At 38.9% G+C, this 23513-nt stretch overlaps 2 protein-coding genes across 8 annotated transcripts in view; one reads left to right on the top strand and one right to left on the bottom strand.

Annotated features, from left to right (window-relative positions):
* LOC107219709 (tyrosine-protein phosphatase 99A) overlaps positions 1–23513 on the bottom strand; it is a 330930-nt gene that overhangs the window by 44303 nt on the left and 263114 nt on the right. The gene's annotated exons all lie outside the window — the stretch shown is intronic.
* Positions 14397–21954, top strand: LOC124294476. Of its 5 annotated transcripts, none has more exons than XM_046739685.1 (6): positions 14397–15017; positions 16513–16584; positions 19275–19491; positions 19673–20493; positions 21168–21337; positions 21551–21954. In XM_046739685.1, exons 3-6 carry the CDS (start codon positions 19290–19292, stop codon positions 21591–21593), a joined length of 1236 nt encoding a protein of 411 aa, XP_046595641.1. In that variant the 5' UTR covers positions 14397–15017; positions 16513–16584; positions 19275–19289; the 3' UTR covers positions 21594–21954. The 5 variants fall into 5 exon arrangements, 4 of the variants coding, with proteins under 4 accessions (XP_046595641.1, XP_046595638.1, XP_046595639.1 ...); XM_046739682.1 differs by having other exon boundaries at positions 14411–15017; positions 21181–21337; XM_046739683.1 differs by lacking the exon at positions 16513–16584 and having other exon boundaries at positions 14411–15017; positions 21181–21337.

Below are 23513 nucleotides of genomic sequence, written 5' to 3'. Positions count from 1 at the left end.
ACAACGCGTTCGGGTTTATACCATCAGCCTCGAATAGATGCTTATTCGTATTCAAACGCGATAGTACAGATAATGTGCTTATCGAAGTTTCCCGTTCCGTGTGATCGATCAGTGGAAAGTATTTTTCACCACCGTACTGACGAGAAAATATGTGCACGAAGAAAAAAGCAGATACGCCGGAGGATTAATTGTCCTCATATTTCTTGGCAAAAAAATGTATTTAACGCGAAACCTGATATGGGAATGGATATGCGTTATCAGATTTGATGACGCCACTACGCCTACGGTGTACTTCGGGACCCGAATGTCCTTATAAGTGACGTTAGCCACGGCCATGGTATCCCTCTGAGAAAAAAAAAAACAAAAAAAAAAACGGAAGAAACACAACTTAATCTCGACTCTCGCCTCGAATCCTGAAATAGTAGACAAGGCGCCGTTTCGTTGGGCCAGCAAAGCTCGCTAGATTCCAGGGTAATGATATCGCAGTAAACCTGGCGGCATAAAGCGTGACTAGATTCCTAGTCCGCTCTCCATAAACTAACTTACCAGTTATATCACACTTCTATAACCGTGACAGCTAGTTTAATCCAGAGTAAAGTAAGTTACTCTTTGCTTCGGGCCCTTCGCGGACCATCGCCATTTTGAATATTTGTTTTAGAAGGATGGCGAGTCGAGAATTCATACTTTTTTGTCGGTTTTCTCATGGTAAAGTAGCACGTTGAGTATTTATCAAATTTGCGTTTTCGTCTTTACGTCAATTATCAATAATCCAACGATTGCGTATAATTTGGAATCGAACAAGATCAGCAGCACGTTCACTGCAGTTCACCGAATTTTTACCGCACTACGAATGGTGTAGTATTGGAATTCCGTTAGCGCGACGCGGTGCAGTCAAGACGGTTCCATTCACGTTATAATATTACTCGCAAATGTCGGAGGGAAACAATACTTCGTCAGAATTTGAATTTAAATCTTGGTTCGACTTTTGAATACTGATAGAAAGATGCGGAGGTGGAGGCCGGGGTCGAGGCTTAGAGAGACAGGGTAAATTGATTCAGAATTCAACCTCGAGTCCATAGAAAGGGAGAAGAGTTTAAATCAGTTGTGGAAAAAAATGTGCGTCTAGTTATTCTGCGACTAAAAATACCTCTGGCGACTTGAATCACATTTCCCGAAAAAGGTCTTGTCCCTCGACAATATATCCATACCTATACCATGCCCTTGTACAAGGGTATATCATCGAGAAGAGGAAGATAAGTGCGCTGGAGGTGGATGAAGAAAACAGAAACTCGAGTTACGGGAAAAAGGAGAAAATTTCTTTCGTTCTCCGCGGAGCTGAGGGAGAGAAAGAGAGGGCGAATCGGCCAGCTACGAGTTAGTTGATACGTCAGATATACGAGACTCCCTTGCTCCGTATAAGGAGAGAGGTTCGAATGGTAGGACGATCTATCAAATGTATCGCGTTTCCAGCACTACATCTGCAAATCGGGGCTCAGACGCTTCTCTCAAGGATCCTCTTCCTCATCGGATGGGGAATGTAACGTTTAGCGCACACGGTATTCAATTTATTTCAACCGACTCAATCACAAACAAACAGTTGAAACGCCCAAATATATTGCGTAGATTCATGGGCTGGAAATTAGAGAATTACCAGCGCGTGGTTCAATGTTGTACGTTACAACGCTGAAAGGTTTAATAGTCCGATTTTACGGGTAGATTTTAGAGACTGGAAATTAGTTCACTCCACTTAACGTTGATTCGATACTTTTTGGTAATCTCGTCACAAGGTAGTCTGTCATTGAGCAATTATCGAACTAATTTAATTCTTGTTGATCAAATTCAGTGTCAGTGGAGTTTCGGAAAAATAAATATTTAACGATATTGACACGATGAAAAAAGAAATCACCTTCGTGAGATTTTAAAGAACTGTAATTACGAATAAAACGAGTCGTTACTCAGTGAGGTCTGGTTAGTGTATTTGATTTTTAACAATTCAAATCGTTTTAAAGAGAAAGATCCGGATCTCAACTCTCTTCTTTGTAATTTCAGTATTAGTTTTTCTTGCATTTTCAGTAAAATCATCCCAGCTTACGAATATAAAAATTAGGTAAATACCCAATACGCGACTATATTGATTTTCGACTCAACAACCTCCTTGAATTATAACCATTGTAGTATTGATAAATCGTCCTAATGAATGAAGAGAATCGTTCGAGAGTACCTTCCTACCAACCGGAGATAATTAAACCGGGTCTTTTTCAAATTTATTCGCTTGGCTCGTCGTCGATACTGTGAAGCTTTAATAAGACGAACTTTAATTATTAAGCTGCTGGCGGAAGTGAATTACTGTTTTCAACTTCGGCATGGTGTTACCGGCGTAAGCCTCTTCGCTCCTTCAGAACTCGTTGCGGTTCTGTATAATACCTTCGCGAAATTGAACTAATCCATGGAAGGCGTGAGTTTTACGAAATCACCGAATTGCCGAGTTAAGCATTTTTCAACGTCCGTTGCGTGGTGGTATCATCTTATACGCGAAAGCGGAAGACGATAGTGACTCGATATGATGTTTTGGTAAGGTAACTATGCCAGTTATTGACCCTTTTGCTTTTCAAAATTGTAAATTGACGGCACGAATTGTGAGTTTCTCACAATATGGCGGTAAAAAATTTCAAATTTGATCGAATCTGAAAAATAAATCCTACCCAGGAGTCTTTAGGTTCGCTGATTACGAATCTGAAATCAGATTTTGAAAATTCAGTATGTCAAAACAAATCAGCGACTCTGAGAAACCGTGCATAGAATTTTTCGACCGCGTTCGATCAAATTTGAAATCTTCGTCCGTTATATTGTATCCGCCATTTTGAATTTTTCAAATTCGATTTCAGATTCGAAATCAGCGATCCCAAAAACCATGGAATACTATCTTGATGGAAAACTTGGCTCAGCGCAATAATGTGCGACTCAGAGGGTTAAGCCTGAACTGTAACTCCGGTTTTCTGCCTCAGGCACACGGATCGTTACGCGATTAGAAAAGCTCACAATACAATATTCCATAAAGAAAAGTGACGTATACACATGAGATCCGAAAGGTGCGTCCAGACATCTACCTTGCACAAGAAGAGATGAGAGACTAACTGGAAAGCACGGTGTCGCCTATCTCGGACTTGTTGGGTCGGATAAATACGGGCTGGAGGATTGGGTCAATCCCTTGAGAATTTTGAAAGCTCGAGAATGACGTCACAAGCCAAGATGATTTATCAGGACGTTTCCTAATACTTTGCCCAGGTACCTGGGGGCTGTTGGGCCGACGGAAGACGGCGCTATCCACGGCTGCAGATGTATGGGTGGTACATTTGTCTTTGCAAACGTGTCTTCTCGCCGTTTCGGGGGACGGGAGATTCTTTGCCGGGTTGGGTTAGGATGGCGGATTTCCACCTCGAGGAGATGCTGAGGGAAAGGGCGAGTCGGCCGTGCGCCTCAGGTGTGTGTCTCACCTAGCAATTTGGCGAAAGGACCCTCTTATTTGGCCCTTATTCAATCTCGAGTGCCGTTTGCGAAAGAAATCGGCGTCGTTTCACCGGGGAATCTTTGCTCCTACATCTTGTCACCTCTATACTTTTCACTTTCTAATCTTCACACCGGCCGCACTCCTCTCATCTTGCAGTGGGTTTTCCTTTTCTGATAAATCTTGGAATAAGTATTTTCCGACTTACCTCCCACATCGACCCGTTTCTTCGGGTTCAATTTCTTTATCAGGAACATTTCACTCAGTTTTCATTACAGTTTCAGGATGTGATAGAAATTTTTTGGCCATAAAAAACGACTCGGTTCCACTGATAACCTGCAGTGGTTACAAATGTATTATTGGGAGAAAAGACGTGGCGCAGAGATATTATACATACACTCCATTTTATTTCATCCCTGGATCAATCATCCTGTCGCTTATCGTAGCGTGAATCCTTCTGAAAAAAGTGAAAAAAAAATAAAAATATCTCCAATTCATAGCCTAACGATACGGAATACATCATTTCCCGCTTCGAACGGATGACATATTGTTACTTTTCTCCGAGGCTCATTTATTCTTTCTGTTAATGTAGATTAAGTATAAACATAGGTGGGAATATTCTGACCAACAAAAACACGTACGAATCTTGATTGTGCAAAGGTGTTTGAGGTATACAAAAGTTACTATTTTATGCGAAGTTGCTAGTTTAGAGAGCTAGAATGGTTGTAAAATGACGTATAACATTTTAATCCGTGTATAAAATGGTGAAATAAACTCCGAGAGTTTCGTTCGTGACGATCCTTTGAAATTAATAAGCTGCTTGTTGTCTGGCTTCAACGAAGCTTTACACGTACGTTCTCCATTAGCTGCACTGCAGGGACTAGACTTTATTAGGTCAAATTCATTAGGTAATTTGGTAGTATCTACCGCCCGAGGAAACTTGCGTAGGAGAAACAAGATTCCATACGAACGCGGTCGTCCGTCTGTGTGTTTTTGCACACAGTGAAAACATGCCCTGCATGCCAGGTCCTTGGGAGCTTCCGATATCCAAACACCGGCACGTCACTTCCTTCGTTTTGAGAGGTCCTACAGATTTCGCATTGACACTGATTTGAAGTGGAGTTCTCGACGCCAAAGCTCCGAATAATAACACGAACTTCATGCGAGACTTGCAGGGTCTCGAGACCCGAGTCGAAATTTTAACCCTGCGGTAGACATGCAGGTACTTAGTAAAGCCTTATCAAATCCTTTTTAGACCTTATGTTAATCTTATTTAGAACCTTGAGAGACCTAATCTCTGCTCAATATTTATACACATCATGATCTGCGACATCCACTGTAACATATTCTAGTGCTGCATGTCCTGCTCCTCTTACGTAAAAGTCTACTTGCGGAATTGAGGTTCTCACGTATTGTAGAGTGTTTGATCAATGAGTTTGATTTCGGAATTCTGACTCGTTCTTGAATAACTTGCGCGTCTGCCGCCAGGGGCGCCGTAGCGCAATTTCTTCCCGCGTTTGAAAGTGTCCAGCGGATTAGTGTAAGGTGAGAGGTCGAACTAACTTTGAGCATTCATATATGGACTGCTACTAACCATTAGCGCGGTTGTCGTAGGGCAAGACACTCATAATTTTGAGATTCCGTTCTAGTTTAAAATGAAACCAACAGATCCCATCAAAGATTTGTAAATTGAGATTATGAATTTTATTATAAGTGAAACATCGGTTTCGTGAGGAGTGAAAAAAGATAGGCATTTTCAAAAACAATTACTTTGTATCTTGCTGCGTAGTTGTAAAGTTATTCTATAGTCATGCTGTGATCAAATTATTATATGTCTTTGGATGATTCATCGTGTTGTACATCGATATTTGCTGTATCCGATAATCTTGTACCGAATATACTACACTCTACGGTTAAGGATACAGTGGGCCCATACGGAGGTTTTAAATACGTTTTACTTTGAATCTAACCGTGGAAAAAATGGAAATATGTGCCAAGTTTATATCTAGAAGAGGGATCACTATTTAATAGAATATAGTCCTCCGCATCTTCCATTACCTCCTCTGTAGGTCCTATTTATCCCCTACCGAACGTAGAACTTTGCAGGCTTATATTAGGGCCAAAATTTCGACTTCGGTTGTTCTTTCAACTGTGCCGGGAACTTGTGGTTGCTTGGAGAAGGTACAGCTGGGCATTCCAAGACGCGGAAACACTGCGTGGCAAATGATCATTGGCAAAAAGGTAGGTGCAAAAAAAGTATGAGATAAGGGTTGGGGCCCTCGGAGTTATTCGGAATCTTCCAACGGTGGTTTATTTTTTTCCTCCTATCTACTTTATATTCCAAGAATCCTTCCTGAGGCTGGACACGACATTTTTATAGTCTCTACATTACAGTGTCATTTCCTTTATCCAAGTCGCATCTGTCTTTCATCAATCACTCGAGTGAGCTTTTTTAACTCAAGAGCTGAACGTGTTGGACGGAATTGATTTTATTCAAGCCGAAGATTCCGCAAGGAGAAGATCAAATCTTTACTTCTAAAGAGGACCCGCGTTCCCTTCGCGATACCGCAGATGTAATTTTCATTCCGTTTTCCATCGGAGCTGTCTTATCTTCATGAGAAGTGAAATCTAATCAACGCTGACAAAATTGTAAGTTCAGGATTGAGGGAGAGAAAGCGTTGTGCGGATGTCCTGGAAATGCACGAAAGTCTTTCCATTGAAATCTGGGGGCTGAAAGCCCGCCTAGACAACAATGGACTTGACTTCTTTCTACTATCGAAGCCATTGTTCAAGTTGGGAAACTCGACTGGCAACAATAATCAGCAGAGTCCTACTTTTCCTAAATATGCATTATACAACACGATCGTGCGACCATAGTTGCAAAACGAGGAACCCGTAGGTATAGTGCTCAATTAGCGGGATGCGTATCGCGCGCGAAATTCAATGATGTTGTAAATTGTCGGTTTATAGACATTAGCAAATATAATATCCAATCCATCTAGCCACTTGACGTTCAATTTGCCCGTCTAATTGATACACTGACGCATTAGCACGATGTACAAGGGAATTTGACAGTTGGTGAATACTTAATGATGCAGGAGATCATGCGCATGATTTCTCCTGATTATAACCGACAGTCAATAGAACGTGAACTATGCGGCAGACCTCGTCGTTTCAGCCCCAGGATTTTGCACGGCGGGTAATGGATGTTAGGCAATTTATTATATCCAAGGTGAATCGTTTACGTGGTATATTAAATGAATTTTAATATGCTAATCCGGTAGATTAAATAGTTTTGTAATTAAAATACATAACGCATGAAATGCATTCTAAATGGCTTTAAAATCCATGATGCGAAGTGTGTGATGGGTTTATTTGACTTGCCATATCGCGTAACTGCATTAAATCATGATATATGTAATACCGGTTATGGATTATACACTTTATTGACATACCCTTAAAGTTTTCCCAGACATTAAGCGTCCTCGGATTGTATGTGTAGGTGTACCATAATCTGAAGGAGAATTTTGAAAATTTATGGATTCGAATAGCGATTCAAACCCTCCTATAACCTAGGCTAGTCTTTTCGATTGATTGATCACGTCGTTATCCGGCAAAATGTGCTTCAAGGTGATGGAAATATGGCCGCGGACCTTAATACTCGGAACAAATTTGAATCCAACTTTGGAACCCCTGGCGCTCAACTATTCAGTTCAATATCTTTCGAACCGCCCAACGGAATCGGCATGTTGCTATTCGCTTGGTCCATAACGTGAGCGAATGCTCCTTTAATACTTCCCTGTCAAATCTCCGTACGGTGTAAAGTTGCCGTTCCTTCTTTTTTTCTGAACTCCCGCATCGTTTCTCATCCCCGGGTAGCGTATAACACCCTGAATATTTGATATTTATCAAAAGTTTCCACGCAAGCCGTTTGTTCTCGACCTTCTAAGCCAATGTCTTCTGGGTCCCAGAGGAGGCTCAGACTCCTCTCAATGTCTTTTTCATGTTCGGCCAAGGTCCGTACATATACAATGGAGGTGAACGAAGACCGAACAGGAACTAACTGCCCAATGTGAAAGCCAAGTTCTCAAGGTGAGATTAGCGCCGATCAAAGAAGCTGAAGACGATAAGACTGAACTTAGTTCTGTGTTATCCTAATATCTCACACTCTGGAGAACAGTGCAAGCCTGCAAATTTCAGAGTGACCCTGTGGCACTGCATGCAATTCACCGTAAGAAGGTTCGAACCACTTGGCAGTTCGCCAGTACAGTTTCGGCTCTAAATGGAAACTGTTAACTGCACGGTGGACTGGCTCTTCATGATTGGCTGCGCTGAAGATTCCTGGGCACCTCTTCTTTAACACCACTGATCTGGAACTCCACCGCTGAACGTCATTTGGATTTTCTTCTCGATTTTACCACGCTGGAGATCGATGGGCAAAGAATTTCTTCAAACCGTACAGATTTTCTCGGTTCTACTGGCACCTATGAGGTTGTTGCAGTCGTTGTTGGCAGTCGTTTATCGTTCGATTCAACGCGGACAATGGCCCTGCAGGGTGAGCCACGGCATTCCATCGTTCCTTCACTCGTTCCTCTCCATTCCTCACTTCCTCTCTCCACTTCTGGTGACAAAAGATATTTGGCCGAGTTTTGCTATTGAATCTTATCGGTTGAACTTCTTTGTGCACAGACTCCGATGTTTGAGATGCCTCTCCGAGGAGAATAAGCTCCGATAGTTGGGCTGTTCTCTTCAACGTCAGCATCACCAGTACCAACTCTTCGTGTATAGGAGGATCATTTGTACAAAGGCGAACGTTTTTCCTCATACCTTTATCGTTCAATTGATACTGTAAATGACGCGGCTACCGTAGCCCTGATAGAGGTTCTTCAGTCACCCTGATGTTGATTCGACCCGTAATTTCAGTCTGAATGAATACGAAAGAGGGGCCTAGAAACGGGAAATGAAAAAAATGTCAAGAAGATACATCAAGTTGATTCCCTTGAAATTTCTCGACACTAGCATATGCATGCTACGGTCCCTCATGTACTGGATAAATCCCGGTGCCTCAAAAATTCAGGGCTCATACTACGAATTCGTTATGCCGACCATCTGGATGATTTCACCGAGTCTTGCGCCCGTTCTGGAGTCTGCTGGAATTCTGACCTTCTCAAATTTCGGATCGTTGACAGAACCATGAATTCATTGTTATCGGCATGCCTAGAAACGTGTTTTGAGTTTCGAGTTTGCGGACTCCAAAACTTACGCTTGAATACGGCCCAGTAGTCCAACAATCCGAGGTGAAGTTTCGAAAATGATAAAAAAAGTTTAGCCAATGGAACGCAAGGAAGTGATTTATAGATTCTTGGAACAGTTTATGGATCGGAGTGAACGTCTTTTTAGGTTTGGGAAACTTTTCAGATCAGGTATATCGATCGATTACGGTTCCTCAAGTTAGCTGACTACGCTTCTTCTTACCAACCTTACTGCAGTCCTTCATATTCCAGTCTTACAGAAGTTTCTTTCCGCCTAGCTGGTATGCATTTGTCAAATTTGAACGAAGTCCTGCCGAGCTGTGCCGAAAACAGTGAACCGGATTTGATGGTCGGTGAATCAGATTACGTCACAGAGTAAATTTGAAACAGAGCGAGAGAGATAGAGTGAGAAATGGTGGGGGAAAGGGGGAACAAAAGGGACAGAGAAAGAGAGAGAGAGAGACACGCGCGCACTCGTAAAACTTATAGCTCATATCTTAATAAAGATCTTTACTGTTCAGATGACGGTGCTGAGCAGTCACGAAGCTTCAGTGAATAATTATTAGCCTAAGGGCCTATAAATTCAACACTATACCTCACATTCCGCGGCAAATTCTGTGGGTTGGGTTTAATGTATAAATTGAGTCGATCGTTCGCGGGACTATCATGGTTGCATGATAACAGGACCGATGGTGGCCTCATCGGGGAGAATTTTCAGGCACAAGTAGTACGTTTTACCGAAATTTCGAATTAGGGTTAACAAAGGATAAAAGATGAAGAATTTCGGACCACGTTTCAGAGCTTTGCAACGATCACTTGACTTCTCTATATTCATGGGACGCTGCAGGGAAACTTGACGCCACAATAAGGTTGTTTCTTTTTACTACCGGGTGCCCGACGCATTGACTAACTGACTGCCTGGTCGATGGTTTGAATAATTTTCTGCCGAATTGAATGGGAAAACGCTGAGCGGGTGTTTAGGGGTACGATTCGAAAGCTCACTTTTCTTGCCTTAGAACGGTCCTTGGGTCAATTTGTATACTCCTGGAGTGTGTAACGGTCGAAAAATTCGATGAAACGGCGGGAAGAGCGACAGAGGAAGAATGGGAATGAGGTGGAAACCGGAAAACGGTGTAAATAAGAAAAGGATTTGGAGGGGAATCGACGCGGGAGGGAATAATTCAACGCGACATTGAAATGGCAAGTGACGAATGGCCGAGAACTGGCGAGGGCCTAATAAGGGCAGGTATAAATGCAGCTACGCGGCGCCTCGCCGGCCTAATTTTTTTGACATTTAAAAACAAATTAGAGAAGTCAATTATGCGCTCACTTTCCGCATATGCCCACCCGAGGATAATAACACTCCGTCCAATTATCCTCTTTCACTCGCTCGCTCGTTTGTACCTACGTTCGTTCTTTCGGCTCTGCAGAAGGCGGGGAGAGAAATTAAAAAAAAAAAAAAACGGGGGGAAAAATGGAAAAAGAGAAAAGAGACGGTTCGTTAAATAAATGACTCGAAAATCAAAACCATAAATTTAAGAAAGGTACGCAAGGATGAATCGAGGGGAAGCAGAGTAAAAAAATAAGATTAAAGAAAATTGTGTTGCGCGTATTAATGATTTTCGGTTTTTATACCTCGCTTTCACTCTTATTTCATTTTCAATTAGTTTAATTATTCAATTTTTTGCCTCATCTTCTACTTCGATGCATGACAACCTTTATCGTTATTCATCGTTTAGATATTATTTACATATGTACAGGAATTATCACACATGTTCGCAACGTACGATGTGCGGTTACCATTTATTATACGTGCGTGTAACAGGGGGCAAAAATTGGATGCCTCATTGAGAGGGGGAAGCAGGCAAACTGATGGGTACAAACCAATTTTAAGAAAATCTTAAGAAGTCACGGAGCTTGACATATCCTCTGAAGAGTCTCGAAAACTCTATTTAGGGACTTTATATTAAATTCCAGTCATGAGACACGGATAAAAACTTCCAATATGGGCATCAACCGGAATTCTCCCTAAGCGCGTGAAACTCCGCCATATGCCACGTGATGTACACACGTAGAACGAAAGGCGACCTATGCACGGAGAACCTTCACCGGAATATATGACGTTGATGACATTTCGTTATAGGCGTTGGGTTCAACTAGCAGAGTACGAAGGAGGGGGAAATAAATTTTGTCGAAACGAGCTGTTGTGTGCTCTAAAGAATTGAAATTAGGAGGGACTGAAAGAGAGAATGATGAAAAAAAAAAGGACGGAGAACAGGAAAGTTGAGGCACTTGATGAAAATCTGGTAACTCTCCGGTATGCTTCGGTAATTTTCTACTCCTCCCCTCTTGTTTGATTGTTTCTCTTTTTCATTTTCTCTCTCGAGTGGCGCGGGTAATTTTGAAATTTGACGGCGGCGAGCGAAGTACAAGCGCATAAAGCGAGACGGAGGATGGATAAAAGGAGTTAGACCAAGCTCGGAGATGGAAAGAGGAAGAGAGGGAGAAGGAAGAGAGAGATCTCTGGAGCACGCGCGTAACAAATGAGAAAAGAGAAACAAGGAAACATCGGAGAAACCACAAGGGATGAAAACGAATAAAAGTTTTCCGATTTCGACAACTTTTTATGACCCTTTTTACTCAGTTTCCCGCCCGTCGAGGTAAACGAAATTCAATCCCTAATAACGTTACCCATGCGACGCGATGAGATGCGCTTCCATGCACCTGAAGCTGCCCATGGTACAGGAATAAAGACGATGCAAAATGATCATCTTGGCCAAAAAACATTATTTCCAAATTTAAAGAACCTGTGTTTTTTTTCATTAATGTGCAATGGAACTATGGACCCCTTTTCTGCAACTGCTAGAATAAAATATTTGAGTGAAGGTGTTTCCAATATTAAAAAAAAAATAACAATATTGCTAAACACCTGTGTTGTAAAATGGTCCCATGTAAAATACGCCAATTTTATTGAAATAAATTTATCATGTGGCAGTTAGATTTTGCTTTAATCTATTTAAGTACAATTTAGATCACGTATAAAGGAATATTGTGAGTTGCAATGCATGCACTAAATTTTATTTTCCACATCCGTCCGTGTCAAAAAGATCTCGCTTTGGTATCTTTCTTTTTTTGTTTGATTTCTTTTTTGTTAAGGTAAAACGATCCTCGGCTCGTTTTATACACACACCGCGGAATCGTTTTACCCCAAACGGTATTTTTACATATCGAGACAAAATATAACCTCACCCGAAATAATAGGAACCAAAACAATGTGGAATTCAATACTCTAACGGCAGTGCAATGCGAGTGTAACACAACCAATACTAACAAACACATCTCCAATTATATTATGGCTATCAAAAATATCCTCGTCTTGGAAGAAAACAACGCATTTCAATTTCTTGTTAATAACTCACCGACGACACGGGCTCGTAATCTGCCATTACTGCCTGCACGAACTTCACACCTGTCGGACGTAACGCACAAGTTGTTTCCTAGATGATGTTAGTACCCAATAAACACACACCAGTATAAATTTCGTATATGAAACGTCGAAGTCGTTTAATAATGGTATAAGTATAAAATTCAACCGTATCACATATACTGTAATATTTCGGATGGATATTATTCGTATGATTACTCTGTTTATTATGCGTATTTCATTATACAGAAGTTTAAAATACGTATTATTATAGCAAAAGCAACGTATAGTATATTTGTTCATTATTCGTACGAAAATCGTTTAAAACTTATATGTTTAACGATGTTGGTACTCCATCTTTCAACGTTTTATCAGAATCGTTTCATTTGAATTTACAAATTACGAGCTATTAACGTTCACGAAATTCGTTTATGATTTTGGTAATCACAACATATAATATTCATTCATGACACAACTGCCAGCAACTTTAATTAGACGTTTATCATACTTCCTATTCACCATTGCACAGCAGTATATTGATTGTTTTATGAACGTATATCTTCGACTATTATAATGTACGTTTTATTGGTATTTCTGATCTACGCGTGATAGACGTTTATGAAATTCATTTTCAATCTTGGTGTCTACAACATCTATATATATATATATTAGGGTGTGTCGAAAATGAACTTTTTTTTTTTCTTCGCTCCTACCACTCAAAACTTTAGGTTTTGACATTAAAGAGGTCCTCGTTCAAGGAGGGCGCTGTAGCTTGAAGTTTAGAAGTCGCTCAACGAGGATTTAGGTTTCCCATCTAATTAACACGTAAAAAATATTGTTTTTCGTTCAAAATGATGTCAGGCAACCATAAAATTGGCGATGTCTGTATTTCTTGGCTTATTTGAAAGCATGACTCATCCCCTAAACGATGATAGGTCGTTTTTCGACTTACCTTGTTCCAATTTTTTTTTACGCCACTTTTCGACCACAATAGTCACTTTTTCAAGTTTACAAAGTCTCCAAGGTATCAATGAGTCCAAAATGAATTGCTACAAGTATTGATTCTTGATTCGAATATAAATAACCAATTCTAAAAATTGGTAAATTCCGTATCTTCAATTTTATTCAAAAAACCATGTTTATTTTGAGAAATTTTGTATGTTTCACTAATTTTTGGAATTGGTTATTTATATTCGAATCAAGAATCAATACTTGTAGCAATTCATTTTGAACTCATTGATACATTGGAGACTTTGTAAACTTGAAAAAGTGACTATTGTGGTCGAAAAGTGGCGTAAAAAAAATTGGTACAAGGTAAGTCGAAAAACGACCTATCATCGTTTAGGGGATGAGTCATGCTTTCAAATAAGCCAAGAAGCACAGAAATCGCCAATTTTTTGGATGCCTGACATCATTTTGAACGAAAAACAATATTTTTTACGTGTTAATTAGATGGGAAACCTAAATCCTCGTTGAGCGACTTCTAAACTTCAAGCTACAGCGCCCTCCTTGAACGAGGACCTCTTTAATGTCAAAACCTAAAGTTTTGAGTGGTAGGAGCGAAGAAAAAAAAAAGTTCATTTTCGACACACCCTAATATATATATATATATATATATATATATATATATATATTGTACATTCATCATACAACTACCAGCAACCCCAATTAAGCGCTTAATTATTGCGGTTTTCCACTATTGCACAGAAATATATTCATCGTTTGATGAACGTATTTTTTCAACGATTATTGTTCACGTTTTACTGCTACTTGTGATCTACGTTCAATAACCGTTTATGAAATTTATTCAATATCGGACTATTTTCAAGATACATTGAATTGTATAATATGTATATTTGATCAAATGGGTTCATACTTGTTTTACTTCAACACGATTGAGGAAAATTCAACGTTGAGTACAATATTCAGATTATGAACGCACTTTTAGTATTCATGTATGCGGAACCGCCTGATGCCAAGCGGTGGCCAAATCAGTTGATTATCTTATAATTAGTTTCCGAAAAATGGACTTTAATTACCCGTTATTTTGATGCCAATATTATGTGGTAACTAAAGCTGAACACTGATCTTGTATTCATTTACCGGTGCATGGAACATAGATATAACCAATAAAAGGAAGAGAATAAAGAAGTGTCCGAAACGTGAATAATTTCGTACCAAGAATAATAATTTATTGTACATTTTTATAATTATTTCACAATATTGGTTATCATATTATAATATATTAAATCTCATTATTTGGCACGAATTACGTCAAGACTTCAATATCTTGTATGAGTACTTGCTAAAACAAGCGTTCATCATATCCTGTCGCATTTTTAACGTCGTTTGTACGTTTATTTTTCGCGCTATTTTATCGGAGTTCTGTGCGTTATACATTGTGTCACTACTGATATATTATTCTCCTGCTCTGGTGCGTCAGCGTCGGTAACGCTGCAAGCTAGAGTAAGAGCGCAATAATTATATGTAGAGACAGAACTTATCCCATGGACCGCGCATTCATACAGTAAGTGTAAGTATAGCGAGTGGTAAGACAAGGACAGCTCGGAATAACACGGGCATATATGGCAAAGTTGATTCCCTTTTGGGCACGATCTCTCTGTCGCTCTTGCGTCTCCTCTATCTTTGTCTTTGTCTGGGAGCCTATATTCATCCCCACCCTTGCAACTGGCCTCAGGCGCTGGTTATGGCGTTATTCGTCAACCGAATGCGGAGGTGCTCGGATCGATCGGTGATCGTGTAGCAAAAAAGGTGAGAAGCTATTGTTAATCTGCGGCCTAGACGGAAGAAGCAAATTCGTCATTAAATAACGCTGGTAAGTACAACTACATATTTTTCCAAATATGGTGGTATTTTGTCTTAATACATCGAGCATTCTTGGTTGAAAAAATAATGTGTTTTGCAACTCAAATTCTGTCTCTTCTGTATTTTTTTCTTTCCTTTCTTTTCTTTCTTCAAAAGAAACTATGTGTAATGTTCTGCGTCTTTTTCTCTAAACCAAACGATGTACCATAAAAATATGGAATAGTTTATTGTTTATTATATAACGTTCATGAATATTTTTGAACTGTTTTTAAACGTTATTTATATGTGTTAAGTTTACTATGATACGTATATTATAGGTTAATTATATTAGTTCTTGTCGAATTTGAGGAAAACTTCATGTTAATAATCATCCCATGTGATCATGCGGTTATTAGTAACTTTTGCTCTGTATTGTTTGAAATCGGTTTCGTGTTTATTATTTTTTTAGATACCGTTTCAACATATCTATAACATACATATGAACTCGTAGCATCTTCCAAAGTAACAAAGTATAGTAATACAGCCACGTAAATATTTCTGTGCCATCGAAATCACAGAAATATTATTTTGACAATATTTTTTATTTTCTTTTCCCTTCAATTGAAAATAACAATTATTATCCATCAGAAGAAGACGGTCATGTTAGACAATAGAGACAATAGAGAAGATCCGTAGCAATAAAGCTTTTTCACCAGTTAGTGCAACAACTTATATAGAGGTTTATTAAAAATTATGTATTTTGATCCAAAATTCTGTTTTGTGTATATTTTCTTGGATTTGGGCTGAATAAATATTAAAAAGGGATTTGCACCTGAATAATTTTGTAAACACTGGTAAAAATAGTGGTCATCTACCCATCAAACGTATATAATACGCAGGAAATTCGTAACAAGTAATTTTATTCCATTGGATTTGACTTTGATCTTTACCGATAAACGTATAGTATACTCATGATTTACGTTCAGTAGTAGGCGTCATGATATACTATTCGAAAAGTATTAGAATATAAGCAGGACATCGGCCCAGAATTGGTTCAACGTTAAACTACGATCTTGTTTAATTTGTAGTAACAATAAATAGCGATACATAGAACTATAAGTACTATAGAATAATAATATTAGTAACAGTACTATCTAGTCCTGAAATATATCACGATTCCTACTACTGAACGTAAATCATGAGTATACTATGCGTTTATCGGTAAATGTCAGAGTCAAATCCAATAGAATGAAACTACTCATTACCTGCGTATTATATACGTTCGATGGGTAGCTGACCACGTTTTTTATTCGTGTTTACAAAATTGTTCGGCTACAAATGCCTTTTTAATATTTATTTAGCCCAAATCCAAGAAAATATACACGAAACAGCATTTTTGATCAAATTACTTAATTTTCAATAAAATTTTATATAAATTGTTGCGCTAACTCGTGTAAAAGCTTTATTGCTATGAATCTTCTGTATTGACTCACGTACTACGTTCATTAGGTTCATTTAACTTTTAGTTTTCAGAGTGGTGTGCGGATATTTACGACAAATAAGGCAAGCACGTTAAAGCGTACATCATTTCTTGTCTGGTGTGTATTATTATTTAGTTTTATAACATGCCTCATGATTTAAAAGTTCTGAGTAAACGACATTTGCGTCGCAAAACAGCTATAAATACTCGTAAAGTATTACTGAGTATTGCAGGCAATAATTGTGCACTCGAGCACCTTACGAAATCACAATTAAAAGATGCTAGTCATGAACATGTGTCTTGTATCGGAGAATATGTGCACTCTATAGATAGCGATTATGATGTTGATCATATCCATCAAAGTAATGAACAGAATGAAGAAAACTCTAATTCGAACCGCGATAATAAAGATTTCAAAGACATCGAAAGTGACATAGATAGCATCAAAGCTACGTTGTACAGTTCTGAAGATAATTCAAGTTCCGTCAGCGATGAAGTGCATTTAGATGATGAAACGAACTTTGTTGAAAATTTGCGCGACTGGGCATCTTCAAATAACATCACACATAACGCGATCGATCAATTGCTAGCATTATTGAAACCAGCACATCCTATCTTACCCTTAAGTGCTAGGACTCTACTTCACACGTCACGACGTATTGAAACGTTAAATTTAGACAACGGAGAAATGTGTTATTTCGGTTTGGAGAAATGCTTGAGACAAAAACTCGAGTCAGGTCTCAAAAAAGGACTGTCACCTGAACATACGTTGCGAGTTGATTTTAATATTGATGGGATTCCCGTTTATAAAAGTAGCGGAACATCATTTTGGCCAATTTTGGGACGCAGTATTTCAATGATCGATGATAGCCCATTTGTAATTGGTGTTTATTATGGTACGGGTAAACCGATGCCACTATCTTCATATTTACGAGATTTAATTAAAGAAACGTCACGTTTAAGCACCAATGGTTTTGAGTTTAATGGCACCAAATACTTTGTCAGAGTTGGTTTATTCGCGTGTGACGCGCCCGCGAGATCTATGTTGAAAATGTGTTTAGGACATTCGGGTAAGGATGCTTGCGAGAGGTGTAAGATTCGCGCAGTTCATCTCAACCGTAAACTGTGTTATCCATGTGACACCGAATTCCAGAAGCGAAAAGATAGTGATTTTGTTGCACCTAGTGAAAACGATCGTCACGTTAAAGGACGTTCGCCTCTTTTAGATCTTTACGTGGGACTAGTCTCCCAATTTCCTTTAGATCCCATGCATTTAATCTACCTGGGAATTTTGAAGAGGTTGCTCCTTAAATACTGGGTCGAGGGTTCACGTGATTGCAAATTGTCTAAGGATATTTTGTTAGAAATTGAACGTATAATGAAACTATTGGCGCGATATGTTCCGGCAGAGTTTCCTCGAAAGCCCCGTGGATTTTTGGATTTGCATCGATGGAAAGCGACAGAATTTAGATTTTTCTTGTTATATTCCGGCCCTGTTGTAATGCGGGATGTGCTAGATCGAAAAAAGTACAAACATTTTTTATTATTGTCTGCCGCCGTGTATATTCTATCGAATACAGCCTTGTTCTCGCGTTTTCGAAACATCGCGCAAGATATGATCGAAAAATTCGTTACTCAAGGTGCTAAGATATACGGACAAAACTTTGTCGTATATAATGTACATTCGCTGCTGCATGTCATAGACGACGTAGAACGATTTGGCCCATTAGAAGAATACAGTTGCTTTGTGTATGAAAATCATTTGGGCCATTTGAAACGACTTATTCGATCGAAACGCTTGCCGCTGCAGCAGCTGAGTAATCGACTTGAAGAACTAAGTTCTATTCGTAAAACTAATTGTCAGGAAAAATTTATTCCTAAACCCAAATTTATTGGAAATTCTCGTGAATGTCAGGCTCTGGAAACGAAAAAATTCAAAATATCAATAAAAAGGCCGGATAATGTAGTAGCTTGTGGGACAGAAATATTAGTGATCAAATCAATCCTTTTCATTGCCGGAGAATATAGAATTATAGGTACTCCGTTCAAGTACAAGCGAGACCTTTATCAGAAACCTATTAAATCTTCCAAACTAGGGATTTTTTTCGTAAGAAGTTTCAACGTAGCGAAATCTTATCGCGTCGATGATATATTACATAAATTCGTCTGTCTTCCATTTAAAGATGGTTTCGCAGTAACTCCGATACTACACGAAATGAAATAAAATTTTTATTTTTTGTTAAACATCTCAACGAAACGAGCTCTCGACAAAAAACAGATGATGAACCTACGATTCTCGGCAATGTGTACGAGGAAGAGGGATTCGTTCAAGACATGTATAGTATGTCTATGTCTACCTCGCACACATTCCCGAGAATCGTAGGTTCATTATCTCTTTTATATTAAAAGTTTGCTTCAATTGAGATGTTTAGCAAAAAATAACATTATCGTATACCTATTACCATATACCGTATATGCCGAGTCTAATTTACCTAGTAGTCCAATATACCCAACTCTACCATATGTTCATAACATCACTTTTGAGCTGATTTATTATAGTTTTGTACGTCACATTGACGTTCAAGTATTGGTTAGACATGCGTTCCCAAAATCTTCATAATGTTTCATGATCGATTCATCTTTTAACTTATATACTACCTTGCATATTCCTATGTTGATGTCCTAATTAAAAACTTTTAAACTGGCACTTTTTGCTCAGAGTGGAATAAAAGTGCTTGAATTTTGATCAAATATAAATTTATACACCAGACTAGAGAATATGATACATTTAACGATGTTTTTACTCAGTCGTGCTGCAGAACTATGTATGCGGTGATTGAATTCTTGGTTGGCGAAGATAGAGAATGCGCATTGGTACCAGTTCTTTGGCTGGTCGAAAACAACACCCAATGTTACTGGCCACGGACAAAAACTGAAGATCATTTTACAAAACTTGTAAAATCAAAGGCTGCCTATGAAAAAACATGGCCAAAGTTTGCCATTCACAAAGTACTGCATACCGGAGGTGATTATTGGAACGTAGAACTTTTTTTTACAATTGTATACGGATTGAATGTTTCAATCATATTAATTTTCACTTGGATAAGAGTTACGACGATATATTTTGATCATATTGTACATTTGTGATTAATTTTGCTAATCAATGAGCATTCGGTATTGATTGATATTCCTTGATTAACTAACAGATGACTACCACGACACCGAAGCAACGATGGCGCGCCTACTGGAGCTGGGCACGTCCGATGAATCCGGAATAATTCGCAACATCGCTAAAAAATCCACTGTAATACCTCAGCAAGATATTACCAATGACGTGGACGAGAATGAAGCTACGAACAGTGATGATGTCGAACCTGAGCCGCAAAAGAAAAAACGTAAACACAAAACCGACAAGAAGAAGGCTAAAAATCGACACGTTAGTAACAAAAAAAAAAAAACGAAGCGTTCTCGTGAAAGTTCAAGTAGTTTAGGTTACACCTCTTCAGCTGACGAGAATTTGCCACCGTCCGAAGTCGATGAATCGACTTCTAACCGTAATAAGAATACTCGCTACATTAACTCAGCCAAAGGATCTACCAAAAATCAGACACCAAAGAAAAACTTGGCCCACAAGATCGTACAGCACCAGTATAATGATAATTCCCATGAGTCACCGAATCAGTTGTCTGGATATGAAACATCAAATAGAAACATTTCTAGTAGGATCATCAGGTCTACCACGCAATATGACTTATCAAGATCCTTTTCACAACTTGAACCTTCAACCCCGACCACATCACGCGAACAGAATACCTTTGAAGAAAAAACTCTGCAGTATTTAGAACACATTAAATCCTACACTGAACAAAACCATCTGCTACTACGTAAAATCTTCTCAAAACAGAAGGAAGTCAGCATCGACGTAACAAAGAAACCAGCCGAATTCCCAAAACTTCCTCTTAACTCCATGGAAGACTTCTCCAACCTCGAAAATATCCTGAAATCCGAAGAGCATCGAACTTATTTAGTGAGTAGACCTTGCAATCATATTCAAAATATGTATGTCATGACATACGGATAGGTACTAATACCGAGCGTATTCTTCAATGAGGGCCAACCCCCTCCCTAGCGCAAACCAACACAGGCACATGAGGCTCGGCCGGGAGGGGATAGAATGCCAGTGGCCATGTTAGTCTCCACTCGACCGAACTTCACGTACGCGTCATGTGCCTGAGTTGGCTTAGCACTAGGGAGGGGGTTGTCTCTCATTGAAGAATACGCTCGGTATGTGTTGACTGCAAAGGAATAATGAAAATTACTACAGGCATACAGAATTGCGGTTCGTAACGTTTTAACCCTCTCGGACCGTATGTTGCTTCTACGCAACACGCACTTTGAGGCTTCATAAAACTGTATCGGTCGCAAGGTCAGGGTTCTAACTGCATAGTTCCATTAAGCAAGGTCAGATGGCCTTATAGATACTCCTAAACCCTGAGGTAAACTGCTTTCACCCATCGAAATATCAATATGGTGAGAGATTTTCATTCAACATGAAATCGGTCTCGGTCTGATCGAGAGGGTTAACGTTAAAAAATGCTGAAAAAATATTAGGAATCGACAATCTCCAACTAGTCAAAATTGTTATCGATGTTGATAACAGTAAGAATATTTTGAATTCAATTCGACATTCATTCATTTTAGTATTTTGTTGCAGACCGGGAAACTGGCTTCTATTGGAGGGACAAGCGGTCGCCAATGTGTGTTGGCTATAATGAGGTCACTACTCACAAACGAATTAGCGATGCAATTCAATTGGGCAGGGAGGGACAAAGTCTCATTTCAAAAGACATTGACAATGGAAACTGTTTACGGTAATGAATAATTCATGAAATTTTCGAGAAACAGTTATTACTTGGATTTATCGTGTGAAAACAATATTATTCACACATTATTATTCAAATTATGCAAACTGTTAACTTTTTTCCCAATATATTCGAGATTCATCACAATTTACATTGAAATTATTCCTTATCAGTTATCAATATCGTGATATTGTACCTTCCTTTTGATGTATTTTTTCTCAGAGGCTGTGAAACAAACCTTTCTTGGCAAGAAGGAAATTGGTGATGCAACCGAAACCAGTGTTTCGTGTGCCGTGAAAGACTGGTTAAAACTAGCTCGATCACGGCATACCTATGTACGAAAGAAGGGCTAAGAAACTGTGGTAAACGTCAACTAATTTTAAAAACAGTCATATAAAAGTACAAATCATACAGGCATATAAATATTTCTGATATAAGTGTAATATTCTTAGCGTTTTCTGTTAGTTGTAACTACCGTGAAGACGAAAGTATAGTGTAGGTTGAGCTGTGTCTATGAGCTACAAGATGTACCTTTTTTTTTGATAAATGAGTATTTATAGATATAAGATATTTGTGTAACGTTCTAACAAAGATATAATAAAATCGATTCACATATATAAACTAAATTCGTACGCTTTCTAACTCAACCCAGACTTGTTTCTAGCTAACGTGAAATGATCTTCCTCTATAGCAGTGTACTATATACGCTTTCAATTACACATCCAAGATACGTTATGTATTCAAGTCTAGAGGTCCAATTAAAAACGTTTTTTAACACTGTATAATATTCGTTTAGACATAAATAATGAAAGATTAAAGCGTCATTAACAGAAAACATTTTGTCACGTTAGTTAAACGGACATTGTCAACACATTTTAATAGAAAAAATTTCCTTCATAATTTGAGTTTTAAAACGTACTTGCGAAACGTCTCTTAGTAGTCATCAATATCCAAATATTAGACGATTACCATAAATATTAAAATAACGGATTTTCGATACGTTTTATCAACAAATTGAGATACGATTTATAAATGTTTGGTTTCAAACGTATAAAATTTGCATATGAACAACTATCGTAAGACGTCCACCAAAAACGTTTAATAAACCGAAATCACGGCGGACATTCTTCGCAATAAAATACGTAGGTGCTGCACGTTTATTCTACAGAATAAAACGTTCTTTTTTGACGAATTTCATACGCTTTATATACTGGCATTGTTTATTGGGTAGATTCATAGAAAGTAGGAATGGATAATTTTATACTGGTCTTCCCTACACCTTGCCAAACCACATCAGGATTTGCTACTTGGCAATTCGCATTGCAGAAGCTAACAGCATCACGGAAACAAAGGAAACACGTGAGTTTCGGGATTTGTGGATATGATTTGGGCAACATGGCGCTGCTTTGGGCAATCAGCTGATCGGTTCAGGTGAATTTTGCAACTACCGAGACGCGTACAGGGTCGTACAGACTGTTAGACTTTCATTTAGTGACGTTAACTCGGTTTCGCGTAAAACGTGCGAAATCAAACAGCTTTTGTGATTAAATAAGGCCCGTTTAGATTTGCCGCCACCAGATGGCGTATTCCGACCTCAAAATATACCTGGTTATCGTCTGTTATCACGGTTTCACAAGTCAAAAAATCAAGATTTGACAAATTGATTCGACAACTATTCTGATCAGTAATCATAATAGTTTATCGAATGGAATTTACATACCACCGGGTATGAATACGTGACTTTTATTGAGAGTGGAAACTCTGGGTACCTACTAATGTAATTAACCATAAAGCAGATAAAAACATGGCGTTCCGTCGCGCGTTTTCCTGCGGATTCCCACGGGGGTTGGGTGAATAAACAGATGTAGGGTATATGTACGTAGATAGAATTAATCATCGGTGAGTAAAGCTCGGTTGTTCTATACGTTTTTACTCCAAAGTTCGCTTGAGGGCTTTTTGTTTCGCGTTCCCAATGTGAGTGCACTCACGGTCCTGCAGTTGTTGGTACGTGTGTTTTACGTGCAGTGCAAGGTTGGTCTTGCACAACAGCCAGTTTTAGGCATGTACGTGTACACTGCATTGGGCACACAAAATGTACACCGGTAAATCTAGAAATACGGGATTGAAAAAAAAAAAAAACTATTCTCGCTGCCACGGATAGTTCTCATTATTCGAATCCCCGCTC

The sequence above is a fragment of the Neodiprion lecontei genome, chromosome 5 (assembly GCF_021901455.1).
Source record: "Neodiprion lecontei isolate iyNeoLeco1 chromosome 5, iyNeoLeco1.1, whole genome shotgun sequence".
Classification (NCBI taxonomy): domain Eukaryota; kingdom Metazoa; phylum Arthropoda; class Insecta; order Hymenoptera; family Diprionidae; genus Neodiprion; species Neodiprion lecontei.
Note: the sequence above shows the minus strand (reverse complement) of the source record. Positions and strands in the feature narration are given on the sequence as shown.

Coding starts and splice junctions, on each gene's coding strand:
- LOC124294476 (XM_046739683.1), top strand. CDS start 19,290: ATGTATGCGGTGATTGAATTCTTGGTTGGCGAAGATAGAGAATGCGCA. Junction 20,494..21,180: donor AAGAGCATCGAACTTATTTA/GTGAGTAGACCT, acceptor ATTTTGTTGCAG/ACCGGGAAACTGGCTTCTAT. Junction 21,338..21,550: donor GACAATGGAAACTGTTTACG/GTAATGAATAAT, acceptor ATTTTTTCTCAG/AGGCTGTGAAACAAACCTTT.